The 22,334-nt window shown below is 38.9% G+C and overlaps 1 protein-coding gene across 24 annotated transcripts in view; it reads right to left on the reverse strand.

The window, feature by feature from the left end:
- Nucleotides 1–22,334, reverse strand: part of EVL (Enah/Vasp-like) — a 546,687-nt gene that overhangs the window by 57,437 nt on the left and 466,916 nt on the right. For 9 of the 24 annotated variants that reach the window (XM_085626375.1, XM_085626371.1, XM_085626374.1 and 6 more), the window contains 4 exons: nucleotides 21,144–22,010; nucleotides 13,468–13,718; nucleotides 6,632–6,753; nucleotides 3,225–3,323 (listed from right to left, as the gene is read on the reverse strand). In XM_085626375.1, coding sequence (XP_085482501.1) covers nucleotides 3,225–3,323; nucleotides 6,632–6,753; nucleotides 13,468–13,718; nucleotides 21,144–22,010 — 1,339 coding nt within the window. The remainder of the gene's footprint in view (nucleotides 1–3,224; nucleotides 3,324–6,631; nucleotides 6,754–13,467; nucleotides 13,719–21,143; nucleotides 22,011–22,334) is intronic. The other 15 variants (XM_085626388.1, XM_085626384.1, XM_085626382.1 and 12 more) reach the window with 3 other exon arrangements.

A 22,334-nucleotide genomic window follows, 5' to 3' on the forward strand; every position in this document is an offset into this window, starting at 1 on the left:
GAATTGTTTCTTGTCAAACTTTTTTTTAATAAAAAAAACCAGTTTATAAAATCACTGATCACTGGTGGATTACAGAACATATTTCAGTTGGGCACACGTGATAGTGCCTTTGCAGAACAAAGGTGAAACAGTGGGCTGGATAGTGTGAAACTCCTACTATAAGAACACATACGAAAATAATAGGGTGCTTCAAAACAGAAGCCACGAAGCTGAAAGACCCTGAGCTATAGTAAATTAATATGTTGTAGTCTTCAGAGATAGAAAAGGAATATACACATCCATATTGTTCCTGCAGCATTATTAATATATGATTTACAAATATCATTGCTTGATTCCTGGTGAACCCTATGCATACCCTTTATACAATTGACAGACATTTCAGGTGGGGCAAGCAGCAACATGACGTATTGGATGACTACATACCAACAGGGGACCTAGAAAGAGTGTATTTGGCACCGTTTGTTCAAAGGCAATAATGTATGTAGCAACTCTGCATCATGTTTTCAGCCCAACATCACAGCATTAAATTGAGATATTCTGAGGTCACATTTGTATTTCTTTGGCTATTCAATACTTCCAACTGGAAAGTAGAGAAAGAGCTCATAGTAGACTGAAACAGGTTGAGAAACACAGAATACCAGTTGGTGGCGAGCAAAAGACTACAAACAAATTATGAAATCAAAATAGTTTCTCTCAGTAAAGGTTGAGAATGTAAAACACTGAAAAACTCATGATCCATCTTGCAAGAAAGGCAGAAGTAGTTTGAAGCTTGTACTAAATGGCGGCACCACAAGAATCACAGCATGTGCTCCCTACTCAACATTTTCAGACAGCACGAAAAGTGCACAAGCCAGGTGACAAGTGTCCATTTAGTTTTCCTGGTTTGGTCAATAAGGATGCCACATCTGTTGAATGCATTACTTCAATTTCTAAGACCGAGAACTACGAGCAAGGCCAGCAAATACATAATGTCATCTTCCCAGGCATTTGATGAAGACATTAACAAAACTGCAAATGGAACAAAACAGTGCTGATTTTGCAAAACCGTAAATAGTTGCACTATTAGCGTACAAACAGGAGCACATTTATATCTGTAATCCTCATGGCAAAGTTCAGAAGTATTTCTAGCATACAGAGAGCCATGTATGGACTCGTACATATAATCCAAGACAAATGTTCAAATGGAGGATGTGAGTTTAGGATATTCTCACTTCTATGAAGTGGAAAATTGACATGGTGGGCTACAGGAAATCGACTGTGCACACAGTTCATTTGGGTGGCAGTGCTGGATATTTTGCGAGAAGGTAGTACCTTTTTGCAACACAGTCCTGAATAGAGTTTGGTTGATGTTCTTATTTCCACAAACAACCAAAATGGGAAAGATTGAGAGTTCAGCAAACATCCTCCCAACTGTAACACTGACAGATGGCATATCTGACCCTAGTGAGAAAGTAACCAGATGATGAAGCATGGCATAACTGTGGGTGACGTTTCCAAGTCCCTATAAACAGATACCTGATGTGGTTCAATTACCTTTTAAAAAACGGAAAGATGTTCGCCTTACCTAGCGTTTACATGTATGTTCCTTCACAGTGACATTAACCCATTTGTGGACGGTTCCACTTAAGGTCTTTACATGCCTTTTTCATAAATCTTCTAGGAAGCACACACAGCTTGACAGTATGAACCGACCATAAATCCTCAGCTTTATTTTTCCTTCATTTCTCTTTGATACTTTAGTTTTATTTAAGGACGAGAAGAATGTTGTAATTTGGGCAAAGTAGATAGATGATATTTAGCCCACCGTAAATCTACTCAGAGATCTATGTGCACCAACACAAACGATCTAAATGCCCTGTACATCAGAACAAATGCACCAAAAAACTGTCCTTCAGAAAATTGTAAAACATATTACTAGTCGGTATAATTTTCTGCATAAATGATTCACGAATGAAAGCCATGTTATCTACTTTGTAAAAGAAGTATCATAGGATCTGTTGAAAACCTAAACAAAACCAGCAAATGGAATATATCGAGATGCAAAGGCATTAGATGCCAATATAGACTGAGAATAGAAAAAACCCGCGCTTCAAGACTCAGTTGGGGTTTCCTATTAGGCACAGAGGTTGTGCTCACAAGACAGACAGAGGCAATAAGGCTTGGTAAGTAGATTAATACTGAACTAACGACCATCTGAGAATTTGAAACAATAAAAGAGTATTATTGTGTGGTTCCTGTCAATGCTAGCATGGAGTGAAAGAAATTAGTCAAGACATACATTCTGCAGACTAAGAAATACATCAGACAGGTTTAGTCATTTTAGTACAACAAAAGGTATAAGTTTGAAGCACAGGAGCCAATGCAAACAGCTGAAGCCAATTCACAAACAGTAAGTTACCCAGTCAAATCAATACACATAAGTTGCCCAGCCAAAGTAATACATTAACGGTGCTCAAAAGTCATAGGAGCCCAACCTTGCAGTGTAAACTCCTACAAGACGCATTTAATTATTTTCTGATTTGAAGGCAAGTTTGGTTTCTTTTAAAACACCATGGAGTTGAGTTGAAATTAAATTAAATAGTATACAGACATGTTCGTAGTTAAACTCCATTTATGTATCCGCTGTAGGAAAGGTACCATAGAAAATAACCCAAAAATAGAATGCCCTGCAGCTTTCTTATCAATACTAAACTTGTCAATTCAAGGACTTCAAAAGACAATATAGATCACAACAGGACACTGGACTCTGTACAAAACAAAAAAACACAGTGTCTGAACTCATGCTAGATTCACTTCTAAGCCAGTGAAAGAGGTGAATACACCTTCAAAAAACATGTTTCCACTACTTACAAGATGTCTTTGAAATCAGGTATGCTCTCCTCCCTTCTGCGAGCAAGACTGTCTACAAGACCCATTTAGTTTTTTTTTTATTTAGAGGTAACTTTGGGTTACGACAGCAAGACGTGTTTATCAGTAAACTCTATTTATGCATCTGCTGCAGGAACAGTGCAGTAGAAAATAACCAAAATACAGATTGCCCTGCAGCTGTCTTGTCACTACAGAACTTGTCAATTCAAGGACTTTAGAAGACAATACAGACTACCACAGGCTACTGGACTCTGTACAAAACAAAAAAACAGTGTCTGAACTCATGATTGATTTACTTTCTAAGCCACCGAAAAGAGTCAACATACCTGCAAAAAAACTATTTTTCAACTACTTACAAGATGTCTTTGAAATCAGGGAGGGACTCCTCCCCCCTGTGAGCAAGATTTTCTTCCTCCCGAGTCTGTGCAGCTTTGGCGGAGTTTCCCCTGCTCCGCCTGCTCCGTGTTTAGAGAGAAAACAGAGTCAACTATTACATGAAGAAAGGATGGAGCAAGGACAGATCTCCAGTAAGCAGATTTTTTTTTTTATTCTTAACTTCCAGAGATCGCATGGCCACCACGATGGTAAAGGATGTAAATGAAGAAAGAAATGCAGACAAACAAGATGAACACCCACGCGTAGAAAGAGCTACTAAACTGAGTTTCATATATAATGTTTTGCATAAACTACGGTAAGGATTAACCCCTCACTGTGTTGCTAAGGGTACTAAAAAAAATCTAATACGAAGTGCTTTCGGTGATGCACATCAGAGCCTCCCCTGTTTTACACTGCCCTTTCTACTGCCAGGTCAGACGTAAGGATGGAACACAATATGTGGTATGACCCAGTGCAACAAATCAACTGTGCAGATGCGCACAAAATGCCTAGAAAGTATAACTTAAACACACCTATCCATATTATCCTCTTGATATATACCAACATGACTGACTGCTCAACGGTCAGCTCATTCCAGCAACTTTCTTACAGTATGTAGAAACAATGTGACTTTATGACTTGGTTGTAAGGAAAAGGTCTCCTTTTTATATGATTATCAGTGATAAATTCTGATGCTGTTAAGTGGTTGAAATTTAGGTGATTATTGTACAAATGTTAATCTCAATTAACTTCTTCTGAATCAATATTTAGCATTTGGAAAATAAAACACGTTACCTGGTATTCGTCAACGTTTTAAATGATGTGACATCCATATAGTGTCCCTTTGCAATATGCGAGTTAAAGCCCCTGGTGTTTGACGTAAGTCAATCATATAGATTTCAGAACGATCTTTTGATCATCTGGAAATAATAGCATCAGGTGTCACTTGAAAAGACTAATACCAGAAACCTTTTCTGCTCAGAGTGCTCCCAACCTCTAGTAAATAACACCCACTTTATCATCTTAATTTGGAAAATGAATTGGTCCCAGGTGGCTGTTTCCGGAGTACTTAGCTGAGCCCTTATTACTTCTCTGAGAATCAAAACTTTACTTAAATTGGTTGAGCCAATGGTTTGTCAATTGGCAAGTCATTGTCGGGAAACTAATCATCAAGTCTCACTTACATCTTTTTGAACATTCCTTATTTGATCAAATACCAATGAAATATAACCTTAACCCAAGCCTACTGAAAAATAACAGATCAGGATCTAACACATGGATAAACGAACAGAGTGACTTAAATGAATTGGTCCTGATGAATGCCTAAGGACTCTATGAAGAGCTATGAGAAAGTCAGGAACATGTTGCCCTTAGAAGGGGTATATTTTTAATTTAAAAAACCCTGTTCCTCTGCTTTTTAACTCTTTCTGAGGACTCTACCGAATAAAGTTATTTGAGACTTAGAGGAAGTTTTACATTCCCTACACTTTTTCACAGCACTCTGTCCCTCACTCACCATCTTCATTTCTCGGCATCCCTTTACTTTAAAAAAAACACCTCAGCTCCTCCCCACACCCTGATACTAAGTGGGGAGTTGTAGCCCAGATTGGAGACCGCCTGGCCCCAATGTGCAGAGGGAGCCCAATGATGAAGCATGTCACCCTTGGGTGAGTGAGGGTTCTTGTCCGAATAGGACATTTCTTCCCCTTTGTTACTAGTTCTTTGTTGCACACTATAATATGGTCTCATATAGATGGGTAGAAGATATCTTTAGTGATTTTCAAGAGTAGACGGGGAGGGATATGTTTGATGTCACTCTCCCTTGGATCCCATTTGTGGTCTTAATTCTCAGTTACTACCTGCAACAGTAATATCCACGACTGATTTTAAATTCATGCAGCCAGATGGAAAACCCACCCTATTACCATCTAAAACGCTTGTCTGCTTTTATTGGGAGGAATTGTCTTCTGTTCGGACTTTAGGTGAGAAAAGGACGAGACAGCAAGACAAGTGATGTCCCAGCAATAAGGATTCTTATTGTGATGAATCCCCACAATGTATTGTGACAGAACAAACTTTGACTATCCTTCTTGCTATTCCATGGGGGATAGAATGTTAAACTGTTGAATGTGAGTAAGCAGACATTGAAAGAAAATTGAGAAATTTATTATACAGTTGAATTTTTTAATCCTTGGAAGTTACAATATTAAATTATATGTAGTGATCCTCCCACACACCTGCAATATCGAAGCACAGCAAATAATATTAAATATTGTTACATTAGAAAGCAGACTTTTGTTTTAATGACTTTGGAAAGATGAAACGGGGTCAGATATCCCTCTTGATTCTGACCATATATTGGGCTGAATGCATGCAGATATCTGCAGCCGAAACAAGCATCCACTTTCTGGCTTGGAAAAGGTGCAAGACGTCTAAATTCAGGAAACCTAATATAAATGTATGATCGTCATTCTAATATTTCTATTTTGTATACCATGAATAAGATAAAGGTGTGAAGGAGGGTTCTCTGCAAGGCTGGATGTAAACAAATGAATTGTCATTTTATTATCATTGTTATTAGGCAGTTTTATTAAGCGCACAGCTACCCACTTGGTGTTTCCCGGCACTAGCACAACAGGTTGAGTCTTTTCCTAATCACTTTAACTCAAAACAGCAGGGGTTTAACTCAGAACCGTCATGCATTATTTTATTCACAATCTTTAGTATCAGTTTTTCTTTTAACTCTACCTATACGCTTTGAAGTAAATAAATAAAGATTGTGAACCGTAGGAAATATGTTGTCTTTTGTACAAATATTATAGAATACTATATCAGTTACTTCAAATATTATGTCTTAATATCTGGCTTTTCAATCAGTGGTAGATTTTTAAGCAATAGAGCCAATCCTATTTCAGAATGCTACTACAAAACAAGTCGGCCATCTTTTAGGGTGGTATGGAAATATTTGACCTAGTTGCTATATTTAAACTAGTAAGCCATTTTGAGGTGACATAATGAAATAAGATTTTTTTCCCTAGCAGGACTACTAAATCCACACTTACTGTCTTTTCTAACTACCAATTCAAGGAATGCCAATTTCAAAAATTCTACTCTTGTGCGCAAAAACATGGAGAGTGAATGATAAAATGGGTGTAAATTTGAAAATGAGATACAAAATGACAAATGACCCAAGAATGGACCTCAGTTTCCCACTTGTGACTGGTGGCTACCATGAAGTGGTCAGCAATGATGTAATGAGATGTCAGCGAAACACAGGCAGACACTGGTATTTCCAAGGTGCAAATGCAGATGGATTTAGCTGCAACCCACAATGTTAGAATGTGGATTAATTGCATCTACGCGCTTGGTTTTATGAAAGGAAACAAACCTCCTTGCCAGTAGCTTATTCATTTCTTCCATTAGGCCGCTCCCTCCTCCACCACTGCTTGTTCTGTTGGCATCATTCTTATTGGCCCCACTGGGACTGGAGCTTCCTGAACCATCTTCCGGCTTAAAAAAAAAGACAGATTTCTTTTTTTAATTGAGGGTATTGTAATAAGAGTCCACATACCATGCTGCAATATATTTGTGATTCCTGCGATATGATGTTACTGTGAACCATCTTTGCTTCTGCCGTTTACCCAAATACTAGATTCACTCGTCTGTTAGTACCAAAGAAAATGTTGAACATTTTTCTTGAGGAAGGTCATTTTACATTTACATACTTCCTAAAGTAGCCCTCGTGCAGGAGCACCTAAACTTCAAACCGCCCCCCAAAAATTATTTAGAGAATGGACATGTCGCTACTCAAGAGAATACGAGTGTATATAATGAAAGTGCTAAACAAAAAACATGATAGTATATAACTAAGGAAATGTGAAGCAGATACAACGCCCCTATCATCTGGCATGGTGCTACAAGAGAAGGCAGAATGACATTTTGCAAATAAGGAATTGTACCCGAGAAAGAACCTCCCAAAACCGAAAATAAAATCTTTCATTTAACACTTTGTGCACGCCTCTAAAGCAAACCTCCAACCACATGCTCTGTAAGCACATGCCTATCCTCACTTACTCAGAACATCCCTACCCTCCTAGTATACCATGCCCACTTACATTCTCTTTAGATCTCTACCAACCCTATTAAACATACCTTATTCCTATATATTCAGGGACTCGCCAAATCCTTCAATGCCCTTTCCCTGACTCTTTAAACTACCCTTTATATGTCAATACCATCTTTATCCCTTTGGAAACATTAACTTCCAATTCCGACTGTTTTCCTTTTCAGGATATCCCCACTTGCCCTTTATTCATGTACCCCTCTGCCTTTTGGAACATTACAACACTCCTTTTCTCTTATACCCCTTACTGTCCCTTCAGGATAGCCTGACAACAACTTTCTACTCCTCCTTTTTACTCTTCAAACCACCTTACCATTTTTACACCAAATGTCCACCAATTCCCATTTGGAACATCTACATCATCTGCACCTTCTATGCCTACTCTTGAGAACAAGTCTCTCATCGTTCTTAAAACCAAAGTCCAATCCCTGATTCTTCAAAATATTGCAAATTGCAGGCCTACATCATTACGTTGATCCATGGTTGTGAAATGTTGCAGGCTCATATGGAAAATCCTTCATTGCCCATGTGACCATAATTGCTACAAAGCAACATTAAGATATCTAATAGTGGATAAAAGCAGCCCCCCCACCTCCCCCGAGAATAACCAAGCTGCTTCTGTCTGCACTGTTAGGGAAGAGTGGTAGCGGGCGAACAACTTGTCCCAGAGACCTAAAAAGTGGCCCACCGCCATACAACCCCCACTTCCTGAACAAGCCTGCGCTACACCATAGGGCAGAAATGATCAAATTATGCAATTTGAAACCCATGCAATGTAGTTACAGCACCACTGCTGTTTCTTTCTTGCTTAAGTGCATAAGGAGTGGCTGACAATGGCCATATCATGCAGAGCTATGTTGGCTCAGTCCTGAGCCGAGCCCCTGTTTTTTTGCGTTTGGGCTGGCTAAAGCCGATACATATAACTCTGAATTTATTAATACATGAAATGCAAACAGCACAAGTTGGAAACAGTGAGAAGGGAATTGCCTTCCTCTTTTTAGGACTTTTGCAGTGTGAAATTCTTCCATTAATTTAGAGAAACTCTGAGTTATCTTATAAACTCTGGACACCTTAAAGGCAAAATACAGCCACTCGGCTCTGTGTTCACCCAGTGCAACTTTTCATGATATGGCCCCAGAATTTGGGCCTCAGACTATCTCCTATCATGTCAAAGACTCCCTGATTCTTCGGAGAATCTGTATCCTACTTGTCCTTCATGATCCTTTCCATTGTGCCTCTTTGGAACATCCCCAGCTTCAATGTGATTGATTCTCCACCTCTCTGCCTTTTCAAACTATACACACCCTTAGTGCTTCCTGTAGACCTTTTCAAACTATACACACCCTTTGTGCCGCCTGTACACGTCCTTTTTGCCTTATCATAACATCACCCCACTCGCTCGCTAATGTCTAGAGTTACCCCTCATTATCTCTCACATTGTCTCGTGGTCGTTCAGTGCTATATATGACAGAAATATATAGGGCCCAAAGTTGTGTACAGAAGACTAAGGATGGCACTATCAAAGGCAGGAACGGCGAACACTTAGGCTGCCAAGTCTTGATTCCACTCCATGTCTCCCTAATCCATCCACAACACTCCCTGATTATTAGTCTCACTCTTGCAGGTTTTTTTTTTATTCCAGCTTTTTTCCTTTGTCGTTCTCTTGCCGTCTCTCTCGTACTCCTTTTTCCGTGTTGTGGTTTTCCCTCTTTTTTCACTGCATCAAAGGTTTTTTTGAGGGAAAATAAGTGCAGTTCCCGGATAGGAGTGCCGGGGGAGGCACCTGCCACCACTGGCTGAGATTTAGTACTGTAGAAAACCAGTGACTCATTCTCTTGAGAAAATGAAACGGTTTACTTCTGCCTTTGCTCTATGGAAAGGGCAGAAATAAAAATAGCAAATGAGAGAGGATAAAGAATACATACCGACTGAGATATATTGGAAAAGGGGGGAATAAAGACTACAATTATAAAATGATATTAAAAGTGCAGAGAGGAATGGTCACATAATGCAAAGAGATGTCGTGAAATAGATTTACATTAGGAAGAAGGATATCTAAAGAAAGGGAAGTGTACATTAATACTTGAGAAGGGTATGGATCGAGATGAAAAGAGTAGAGATGGAAATCGACAGACAGCAGAAAAACATGGCCAGAGATAGACATTAAAAGAGTTTATAGCTACAATGTTATAGGAAAGGATAACAAGAGGCCTACAACCAATTCAAAATGCAGAGGTACCTAGTGAAAAGAGAAGATAGATACAAGTAGATGAAAATAGTATACAGATAAACTGGTAGAGGTGAAAAGTGAATAGTAGATCTCAAATTATCTGCAAATGTAGAAAGTCATTGGAAGAGAGTGAAAGAAATGCAAATGGGTATTTAGTACGCATAATGTGCATATATGTTTCTGGAAATTTCTAAAGCATACATTGAGCATGTGATTTCCTGGAAACGGTAAAAACCTCCTGAAAATCAGGCTAGTTTATGGCTGTCTAGCAAACAGGCAGGTCTTCAAGCACCTGCAAAGAGCGGACATCAGCCCAAGGGAAGTTGGCAGACTGGCCCACAGCAAGTGCACCGCATGACAATGTTGCTTGGCCACCAATGTCCTGAGTGAATAGAGGGCAAAGAGAATTTGCTTTGACAGGTCGAGTGCAAATAGCATGGTGGTAAGCATGGAATAAGCTTCTTCCTAAGGAACTGGTTCCATATATGGAGTGATGTATCAGAGATTGCTGAAAACCCTTTATAGTCATTTGAATACAAGTATCAGTATCAAGCAAAGATGAAACCAAGTCAAATGTACGATCTCCACAGGGGGGAGAGCTACTGAATTTTGCAGCTGTGGGAGAATGCAGACAGGTTCAATAAAAGAAAGTTCAAACAATCAGGGCAGAAATCAGTGATGAATGAATGAATTAATAATTGACTGAATGAAAGAGGTAACTTGTATAACACACAATTACTCCAAGGAGTGTCCTGGCATTCAGCTCACAGGCCACAATAACACAGTGCGGTTAAGCCATCTATTCCTGCCTCAGAGCCAGGTTTAAACATTTTTTTTAAATAGTGAGATCGCATTGATCAACCGTATTTCAAAGGGGGGGGGGCTTTTTCAATGGAGAAAGCCCTAGAAAGGAGAAGGCTTGTCCCCCGGCTCTGGGTACGGTGAATCTTAGAGATCCTGGCCAGAAGTCTGGTGGCTGATCGCAAGTTTCTTGGGGGTTGGGAGGGGGAGGTAGAAGCGAATTCTTGTTCTGAGGTAGCTTGCACCTGTGGGGACATGTGCGTTTTAAGAAGAAGTCCAAGAAGTATTCAGACTGCTGTATTCTGGATAAGCTGTTGTCTCTTGATCAGGTAGTTGGGAAGTCCTAAATATAGGGCATTTTCGTAGTCCAGACTCAAGGTTATAAGTGCTAGGCCGACCAGCTTTCTTGGTGAGAATGAAAAGAAATGTAAAAACTTTATCATATAAGTAGTGATCATCCTAATAGTAGTCTTCCATCCTTCTGAAGTGTGAGAGGAGGGGTCATGTGCTAACAAACTAGCTAAAGCTGTGGATTTGATGAAACAGCTTAGGCAAAGATAGTGATTGATAGTAAACCTCAGGTTAACTAAATTGACTAGATTGAAGCATCTGATGATGAAACAGACCTTAGAGGTCACCTGTACCCCCAGCTCTAGAATAGATGTCAATCTGATTTTGTGTGTGCCAGTGTTTGCTCCTCCATTCCACAAACTGTCACCATACATTTCAGGAACTTGTAGGCTGTGAAGTCCCCTGCTTCTTCGAAGAATCTGAATTTTAACACCTCTCCAGGAGGGTAAGGGGAAGTCATGGAGCCAAAAGAGGTAAGGCAGAGGCTCAAAATATTTGTTAACAAGGATAGGTAAAATGATGATCGCTGGGAAATCTCCCAGACTATGACAGGAAAGTCGGTGGTGGTTCACTCGTCTCTATGAACCACGTCGTCGGATCACGGTGGACCGGAGAAGTACTCGGACCCGAGATTAATTTAGTGAAATTGGTATAAAGACCAAGCGGAAGAAAGAGCTTGGAATGACGATATTGGCGTGTTCTGTTTGACTGGGAGCAGCCAGTGCCACGAGCAAGGGAGGTGCATTATCTTCTTCAGCACCTTGGTAATTAGAATTTGCCGTTTTTAGCGAAATTGTGGCAGCAGGTCTTATAGTTAAAATCGTGTGTACAGTAATGTGTTAACCCTGTCCTGAGGAGGCCGAAGAAGGAGTAAGGCCGAAACGTGGTCGCGTAGACACTACAAAAGGAGTCGTCGTTGAAATATTGTAATGCTTTGACATTGCATGATGGTACACTGTGATGGTTTATATTAATTAAAAGACTTTTTGTGTACCACCTGGACTACCTCTTAGTGTTCCGTCCAGAGTTGTAAGGAGGACACTAGTAAAAATTATTGTTTTGGGGTTAGTGTATTCTATACTGATGTTTTTTTTTTAATGTTGTGATTTATGTCATGTCATTGTGTATGTACATTGTTTGGTGTATACATGTATTATTGTGTTCTTCATGATTAGATGCCATCATTGATGTACAGTGTAAAATGTTTTGATATAATCTTCTAGAGTAATTAGTAGAGAGGGAGTAATTAAACGTGCTCTACTCAAAAAATATTTGTTTATTTATTCCTTTATACCAGTTTGTATTGTATAAAACTACGTCCTTTACCCAAGTTTATAAAGGGTTAATTGGGTATACCCCTGTTGCTTCACAGTGCTGAAAGTGGCCAGAAACCCAACCAAGGGTTCAAAGAGAAGAGGTTATTCCAATGAGACAGTTCTAGTCAATCATGAAAGAGAGGATACGTAGAGGGTTCCTACCATCAGTGTTGGTGAAGAAACACCTCTTTCACCAATACAACTAAATCTTACTTCCTATCTTGAAAGTACTTCAGAACAAAGTATAGGTTTTTTTAACATTGATCCAGTTTCTGACTTGCTCAAAAGTGATTGTTGGAGACCGTGCTAGAATGTTTATTCAGCTTGTGGGTACAAAGGAATTCATGGAAGGCAAAGTTGGCCAAAAGGAGGTGTTGTTTGATGATTATAATTATGGATCGCCTTGATGTGGAGTGACTCCTAATTCATATTAGCCTTCATAACACATTGAGTGTCACTTTTTTGGCCCCATTCCCCACACTGTCTAGTCAATCTAAATCCACATAAAAGGGTATAGAACCTATTAAAATAGAGAAGCAGTTACTCCCTAACCCCCATCCAAGTCCCACGATTGTAGTGGTTCCACCAACAGTATAAGTCATGGGCACTCCCCAGCCTTTTTGATCTTCCAAAGGTAGCCTTTTTTTTTTAGTTTATTGGTCCCTTAGTGCCGTCCCTATCATCCTCTGATATGCATTTTTATTTTTACTCTCCTATCAGAATTCTGGAATCCTCACTAGTATACTAGACAGAGTGATTTCATACCTCCTCTCTGAGGTAGAGATGGGGGTAACGAGATACAAATCTCCTCACAATGATCATCTATTTGGGTGAACCATCCGAGCAGTCTTAATATCGAAAACCAAAACTTACTAAATTATTGTATTACATGTTGCATGGGTTTGGTAAAGACATTTTATATTCATCTTTTGGTTTATGGTATATAACTCTGTGCCATTACTGTCTATATTGTAATAAAGACATAGTACAAAAAAGAAAAATAGAGAAATAATGTTGGAAGAAAATGAGAAAGATTGTCAGGTAAAATCCATGGCAAAGATATATGAAAAAAGATATATGAAAAAAGACAGAGAAATACATATGAAAGAAGAAAGTTAAAGGAACAAGTGCTCATTCAATATTTACAGACCTAGCAGACAGATGGGTACATACAATTCTAAATGATAGATATTTTAAATAAAGGAACCATTGAGTGGCACAAATATCTACTTTTGAGAGATAAAAACATGTCGAGACAAATGAAAGGAGAAACCTCAAAGACAAAATGATGGTTCTAACCCTTCACAGTTTACATAATGTACATACATTTCTGGTTGTCAAAAAATTGTCCTGCAATGTTTTTAAGGTTAAACTTAGTGGTCATTTAAAATGGTGATTCTTACCCTCGGTACTTTTCTCAGTTTGGCACCGGCCAGGGCTGCAGCCAGTCCTGATGCGGAATTATCATCATAGCAAGACGCTGGCACTGCAGCTACTGGCAGCGGGGGAGGGGGTGGAGGGGTGGCTACAACTGGCGGAGGCAGTCCCATGGGTGGTGGCGATGGTCCCCCTGATGGAACAGGCGCTGCTGCAGAAGAAACAGCAACAGGAACGAGAGCAGCAGCAGAAGGATGCCCGGGTGGAACAGCAGGGGCTGCAATGAACAGCAAAAACACAGTTTTAATAGATATGAAGTGAAAGTTAGCATCATGTTATCTGACTTCTATGGCAGGAGTACCCATTCTCAAGCTTTTGTGAAAGCTCCCAAGCTTTCATCAGTGTAATGAGCCAGGGGGTGTATTTTGCTATATATATTTGCCATCAATACATCACTTAATTATTCAGCATGCCTCGATTTCGACTGCCCTATCATTTAAATGCATCTTCATAAACTATGTTCTGAGGTCATTTTCTGCTGGCATTCCTTTCTACCCCCAAAGCCACAGGCTCATACATTTTGGCTTCAACTACTGGCATAAAAGCCGCCATATGTATGTGAGTGAGCTTCCAGTGACAAGAACACACACAAGGCAAAAAGTGAAAATTAACATATTAAAGGAATATGTATTCCAAATTAGCTAATGCTATACCTTACTTTTCTTTTCATATTTTTCTTTAGAACTACAACATTGTCCATTACGTTTAAACTATTATGTGGCATTGGGAGGAGTAGTTTAGCAGCACGATGTATACATCCCAAGATTTTCAAATACATGGAACATTGGTCACATGTATTCCTTGGACTCACAGTATAGGGCATCATGCATTCTCTTTACATCTAAAAACAACAAATAAGAGCCATATTGCACTCCATTGCTACAGAATAATACATTTCGGTATCTGCAAGAAACATTTTGAGATGGCAGTGTGTACGTGTTTCTATATATTTTACTAAATATTTACCTACCCTACATAATTGCTTGGGTTCTCAGTAAAACCATACACAGCCAAGCTCTAGATGGGTGTGATTTCGTACCTACAGACTATATAGTTGTAGGTGTTTTGTGAAGGAAAACATATACAAGTATTTTTAACTATGGCATAATGGGGTCATATTCACTACACAATGGGGAAGTATAACTACCAACATGAGGCCTGTATGATTGTTTGCTCTGTTGATAGGGAGGGTTGTCATCAACACATGAGATGTGCTAGAGTTGTTGTCCGTGGGTGGTGTAACCTTCCAACACTTAGAGGCAGATTTAGTCATTTCTCACCCAACGCTGCACAGCAACCAAAGTTTCTGCGCTGCATTGTATTAAAGGAAGAGACCAGACAGCACCACATCTACTAAGATATGGCGCCGTTTTCCTTTCTCCTTGAGCTGACGCACTTCAGGCTGCCATGAACCAACACACACACCCTTGAGCTACAGTGCAATATACACATATGAAAAGTATGGTGACCTCAAAATTTCCCTCCGTTATGCCTATCATGAGAAGGTGTAAGGTAATGGCACAAATCCCTGTCCACAACTGTTAGTAGATAGAAATTTGCCTTTAAAACCCAAGGATGGCTGGATAGGAATGCCCATAACAACCCATGAAATATCCCCTTGACACAAAGAGCAAATCGCAATTTTTTGATATTTTGGCCAACTTCCTAATGCAAATCAGAATACCATTAAATACCACTATAAAGCTTTGAGTTGGATTTGTGTTAGAAAAGTAACGCGAATCCAGCACAAATTGTTAGTAAATCTATGCCATAGTTTGGTAGGCTATAGGGGACCTTAGGGATAGAGACTTGCCTTTTCCTAGTGGATGCGCAAAAACAACCACGATATTCATGTAGATGAGGGGTTGCCACAACCTAATATTGAAGGAGGTTGTGCATGGATTGAAGGTGACACTAGACAATGAGCTGAAGACAGAACATGTTTGGTGACTTGGCACCCAGGCAGTTATAGAAGTTGAGTGTTCACAATACTATTTGTTATTAGATACAGATATACGAACATCCAAGGAAAGAAGTACATAGGATTTTTGTGATTGCAAATTATTGTGCAAATTGGCTGGTTCTGTGATTGCATACATACAATCTACTCTTTGCTCTCTGGCTTCTTAATATTAAGGAGACAAAAATCCCTATGAGAATTCTTGGACACGTGTCAATCTGGAGAAGGTGACCTGAAAGTGACAATACATATTCCCTATCATCTTTTGAAAGAAGTTTAGCTAACACACAATGCATATCTAGGGAGAAGAGACAGGCCAAGAGCATGGTAATTAATTTTTGGATCTCATTCACTGAGGTAATAGTACAAGTTATGTTTTGATTTTACACTGACCATATTAATCCTGCTACAGAGTACAACCATGAAGCCATTCCATAAAAATCATATTCTACCAGGCTTTATGGAGACAAATATCAAGTGGAGCTAGGTTTATGTCAGGGGAGCATTGGGCTTTGTCGCTGGAAAACTCTTTAAAACTAACAATTATTATTCAATTGGAGCTAAGCTCTCTTTAAAAATTCAGCATCACAGAACAGTAATTCCTTTCAAACCACATATATCCTAAAACGTTTATATGCCACCAATCTACTCATCTACTACCAGCTACTATGACTTGAGGCACTCTGCTTTTGGGATGAGATAGTAAATCTGTCTGGATACTTATTAAATCCTTAATGTTTTAGGAGATCTACACGTATAATTGATAGCTAGTGGTTGCTATGCTGAAGGTTTCCTAATTATGTTGATAATATTTTTACATATGGAAATCATTTTTACACACTACAAATGTGCTTGAATGTCTAAACCAGAAATAAATATGTCTCTAACCCTTGGCCATAACATTGAGATGCAAATGATTTCAAATTGCAGCAGAGTCAAGTTATTTCTATGTAATAACTCTCCTTGCCTAGAAGAAAAATGTCATTAGAGCCTTTGATATGTCATGCAGAAAATAATGGTATTTAGAAAATAAAAAGAAGATTGATAGCTAAGAAAATGATGTTACTGACCTCAATCACATGATGACAAGGAAAAACATTTCTCAAAAGGCTGCTAGAGGGAACTATAATGGGCAAGTAAATGTTACTCCAATGTGCCACTCTTTTTAAGGTCCCACATGAAAAAAGAGTTTGTCAACCAAGAACTCCAACTCACCTGTGTGTGTTTTACAGATTATAACATTTTGATTGGGGGACAAAAAAAACACAGCCACTCAAATAATTTAAATCTGGATTCCATTCCTACACTAAATTCTCCACACACAGTGCAGCTACATAAACGTTCTGGGTTTCTCCATAATCATCAGAATAACTGTAGGAAGAGAAACATCCTTACATGTTTAACCAATATACCTTAAGAAACGTCTACACAAAATAGACATCAACCAAATTACACAAATAATTCTGTGATAAACAAGCAGACTCCTTTGGTACATAAAGGAAAACAAATACAATTAAGGTATACAGGCTAATGTCAAAGGGAAACAAAGGAAACCCTCCCAAGCTCACAATACTAAAAGAAATCTGTCCAAGTAAAACACAAAGTATAAGAAAAGTGCATTCTGTGAAATGAGGACCCTAGTCTCCAATTTGATTTGTTAGCTGTGAGGTCCTCTTCTAATAGAATTATATTCCACTTATACTTATGGACATAAAATGGGAATAATCTCAGTTAAAAAAAAATTCATTACTGTGTCCCATGAAAATTATACCAGCTATTGTTTTGTGAATTTCTACTATTTGAGCCTGCTATATATCTACATGGTTATAGTAGGTATCATTATTGATCCTAACATAGGGTGTCAAAAACCTCATATCACCTTCTCCTTCACAGCAGAGCAGCAGTTTCCTAAACTTAAGAAATAACATACCACAGATGTATGTCAACAAAAGTGACAGACGTACACTACAGGAAAGCTAATATTGATAATATTGGAATCCAGAAACCATGTACATATTCCCAGGTTCTGAATTTGAAAACTATTGGAGCCTTAATCACCAGTTGGGCACATTCAAGTGTTCATTTTCTGTGGAAAGGTCTTGCAATGGATTATGAAATTATTCATATAAACGTTGTTGCTGAACCAGACCTGAAAATCTAAACTGTGATATTAGAGTAAAGTGGGCAGAATGATTGCAATTTTCACCATGGTATGAATGAAAAATATGGGTAGTTTAGCAAAAATTCTTGTGATGTGAAACAGGAAATATTTGTGAAAATCTAAGATTGAGAACTCGAGGGATGAAGTTTATAGCTTGTTACAATGTAACATAATGTTTGAAAATATCTGGTGCAAATGCATTGTTGTCTTTGAACAGGAATTCTTGTTGTTAGATCAATAGGTTTATATTCATCAGCAGAAATATAGGGAATGAGGGGCAATTTTTTGTATGCGTTGCGTTCTGATTTTTGTTCCTTCACTTTGTTTAAAAATGCACCATTACATTTTTTTTTATGCTGTAGTCATTAGTGACGATAGTATCTGCAACACAGTCATGATGGTATAATAATGTCACTATTGAATTGCATTTATTAGAGACATCTGGAGATCCGCCAAACTGAAGGGTTAAAACATTAAATTAATTTGTTATTGAAGCGTTAACATGCCATGTTTCCAAACAAAAAGGAATGTTGGAGTGCATTTTAACAAACAATTTTACTACTATGCATGTTTTTGTCTAGCGGCCAACTGATTTGACAAAATAAGGAGTTTGTTTTGCATTAAAACAGATTATATGGGGGGAAATATTTATAAGCGACAGCTGATGCTATTGGGCTTTACGCTGGCTAAACGGGACATTGCTCGTAAGTGGAAGGCTGAGGTTCCACCATTGCTCTCGGCATGGAAAAATGGTTTGGATTTTAATATGGGTTTGGAGGTTCCTATTTTCAAAGCTCAAGGGTGCCCTTTTAAGCATTTTAAGATCTGGAAGAGGTGGGGGACATATAGGGGCTTGGACCTAGAGCCCCCTGCCGTGGGGATGTTGCAGTTGAGGGTGAAATTGGGCAGGAGTTGTGGTTCTGGACCTATAGGGTCCTGCGAATACTTTTCTTTATATGCGGGCGAATATGTGTTATTAATTGTGTGGTGCAAAGAGAGTGTGGGGGGGTTGTTTCTTTATTATTTCAGTTGTTGCATTATTGTATATGCTAAAAGTCAACACAATACTTCTTGTTTATTATGTGGCAGTCTGTCTCTGGGTTACAGAGCTCTGCATTGTATTTGACAATTGACATAATAAAAACTGTTGTTAAAAAAAATGAAAAAATAAAGATTATATGGGTTTTGATTCCACTAGTACTGTATCAAGCATATGGAGTATTGGCAGGTACTCTGATGGTGTTGAATGCTGTGTACTTCTACCATTCTGCTTTGTAAATCCTACCTTCTGAGTATCTGCAGACAGCTATATAAATCAAGCACATCTGTACTGAAGAGCACCTTAATCTAACTGCTCAAGTAAAATCATGCAGTAAACAGCTCAGGGGTTAAACAAGAGAGTTTCTAGCGTTGATTGAAGGTGTATGATGAAGTTTAATAGGAGGAGGTATAACACCACAATCATGTCACAATTTGTTAAATCAGAGTTGATGACTTTTCACACCCTCTCCTTCCAATGCCCACAATAGTAGCGAACACCACTTTTTGTGTGTCCCTGAGAGACATATTTCCACCACAACCTATGTTAGTGTATGGACAAGTTCCTAGACTTTCTTGTTTAGGAGCTTGCTAATGATACATTACCAATACCTCCACTACAAATAACTGAACTAATCATCCTGTGTGCAGAATGTACACGGGTGTTTGTAGCTAGACACCCTTTAAAGCACCTACCAACTAAACACAATAGGTTAGAAGGTCTCTCACATGCAGAGAATCTTTACAAACAAAGGTGAGCAGTCAATGTTTCATGTTTAGGACTTCAATAATACACCCCCAGTTGGAATCGGAGTATCCAACTGATGATACAGTTTAATGCTTAAGTCTTGATCCTTAGTGGCAATTTCAAAGGCACGTAAAGCATATCAGAAGCGACACCTTCAAAGTGGAGAAGGATGACTGCATTTATCAGACAAAAGGATCTACTTATTACAGCCTGCTGTCTTTAACCATCTCAGAAGAACTGTGATGATCATAAAATGTATCGTCTGTTAACAGTTGAATATGCCATTGATTTAACAGATCTAGATCTATATTAATTCTGAATTCTTCTATTAATTTTTTTTCACATACATAACTTTTCCAATCCAAAATGTAGCTGCAACCCAGCCATAAAACACCTTTAAACTAGCACTTTTTATAGAGCTATTTGCCTAATTTATGGATAAGCATAGCCTCATCCCCTTAACGTCCCAAACTATTTTGCATTTTGAACTGTCCTATTAACTTTAAAAATGATCACCCACACGGTCTCTTCCAAATCATCCAATGTCACCTCTTCTCTTCTAGGCGAGATTACCTGCATGCTCTTGATCATTCAGTTACTTTTCATCTAAGAGATGGTCCTGTGCTGGACAAGAAGCTTACACATATATTTGTAACATAAATATCTATTGCACGGATCTATGAAAAATATCATCATATTCTTTTGCTGTGAACCATGCTGTAATCAGTCATCTGCAAGTGTCTTGTTTTTTGTTTGTTTTGTGTGGCAGCTGAATCTGCTTTTTTTTTTAACCTCTTTCTTTTGCGTTTTACTTCTTCTATAAGGAAATGAGTGACAGTGAATAAGGCCCACAATCTATTTTACTAAAGTTTAAAATTCATATTTACAGTGTGCAAAGTCAAATGTTGGATCGCAAAAAATTTTTACATTTTATATTTGCATTACCTTTGAAATCCAAATGTTACATTCATTTTTGTTTACTTTAAAACAGTTTCCTATTCAGTTAACATCAGTAACACCCAAACCCTCACCAAACTTTAACCCTAACCCCACCTTCCACAACCTAAATCAGACAAACAACTGTACCCTTAACCATACCCCAACTGTAACCTTGTTGCGCTACTCATGTTGTGAAATATACTAACATTAGGTGCAACCCCTAATACTAACATGATTTCCTTTACTTACTCCCATTTAATACATTCTACTAACAGTAGCTTTCACACTATACCCAACCCACACCCTCACCTTTACAATCACACTATCCCCAAATCTATTTTTAGCACTTACTGCAAATGTAATCTTAACTCTAATGCTAATCTCACCCAAAAGCCATACCTTACTCTGTGCCTAACCAAAACTCTATCCCCCTCCCTAAAAATAGCCCTATAACAGACGCCTACCTTTTTGTACCTTTGTTGTACCTTTTTTTGATCTTTGCCCTGAATCTCACTATATTTCCTCTTTTCAACTTGTATCAGAATCTCTGTATTTATTTTCAAACTTTGTTTTTTTTTCAAACTTGCAATTTTAGACTTTTGTGATCTCTAAATTTCATTTTAAAATGTTTGTACTTATAGGATATTACAGGACTTGTAGTGTCACTGCCTAACGGAATGATATATGGCTAAGTTTAGTTAAACATAGTACCTGTAGGTCATTTAATACATGTTTATTTAATAAGTTAAAACCTAAAATTCTTCCAGGTGGAACACACATTTAAACACATACTTACTTAATTGGGAAATGGCTGATGATGTCATGTAAGGTGGGGTCCTCTTGGACAAATTCAACTCAGAGACAGCGGCATAAGGAGGAGGATATGAAACAAAGTGGGGCATAGACTGGTACACTGTCTGCAGGGGGTGTGAAGGAAGCTGTGAGTGATGCGCAGAAGGCTGCATAAGAGCAACATTTGGGCTGGCAATGACTGGTAACTGAGAGATGGGCACAGTTTCTATGTAGGATAGGAAAGAGCGGTCAACACTTTGACCTGGGGACCTCAAGGAGTGTTTGGGAATTTGTGTTGTTAAATGTTCATCCACTTGGTCATGCAGGGCAGTCCCAGGCACATTTTGTGAGGAGTCTTGGACCACTGGACCTGTAGATCCTCTCATCCTGCCATTGTGCACAGGAATCACTGGAAGAATCACTGGAACAAGCGGCGGCAGCAACCCCCCTTTCTGCCCTGATGATGGAGAGGTAGACTGAGAAGGGTATAAAACAGAAGAATGCCTGATAGTCTGATGAGGGGATGTCGGAGAACGGGAAGGAGGTGGTGGGGACAAGGAGATTTGCTTGATGCTCCGGGATACGATCCCATGACTTGGCTGTGCCGGAGAGTAGGCAGAAGCCTCAGATGTTGACGGCGGTGACGCAGAATGTCTATGAAGACAGTCTAGGGGTGCACTGCTTCTGCTACCAGACTTGAAAGGAGCTTTACTATGAACCTGTGGGGCAGTAGATGCTGCTGCGATAGCTTTTGCATAAGAAGGCGGCGGAGCAGCCCCAGCAGAAGTAGAAGCGCTGTAGTCACTGTAGTCAGGAGGAGGAGACTGGCAGTGGGAAGGGGAGGAAGACACTTTTATCTGAAGGGTAGAAACTAAAAGAACAGAAGAGAAAATGAAAGGAACACAGTGGGAAAATATCAAGGCATGCAAATAAGCATGGCATGGGAAACAGTCGTTGAAGGTTAGATGGAAATGGAAACAAAAAGAAGGATGCAGTCACTGATTTTAATGATGCTGTTAAATGCTCATACCAGAATCAAGAGACATTTGAGATCATTCCAAGGTGGATTTTTTATGATATATTATTTTGTTGAGAACATTAACGGGTTAGAAAAAGTACATTCTCAAATAAAAAGCTGAATATTAATAATGTTAGAAACTTAGTAAAGACAAACTCCAAGAACGTTGAAAGTACA

This window comes from Triturus cristatus, chromosome 9, assembly GCF_964204655.1.
Source record: "Triturus cristatus chromosome 9, aTriCri1.1, whole genome shotgun sequence".
Classification (NCBI taxonomy): domain Eukaryota; kingdom Metazoa; phylum Chordata; class Amphibia; order Caudata; family Salamandridae; genus Triturus; species Triturus cristatus.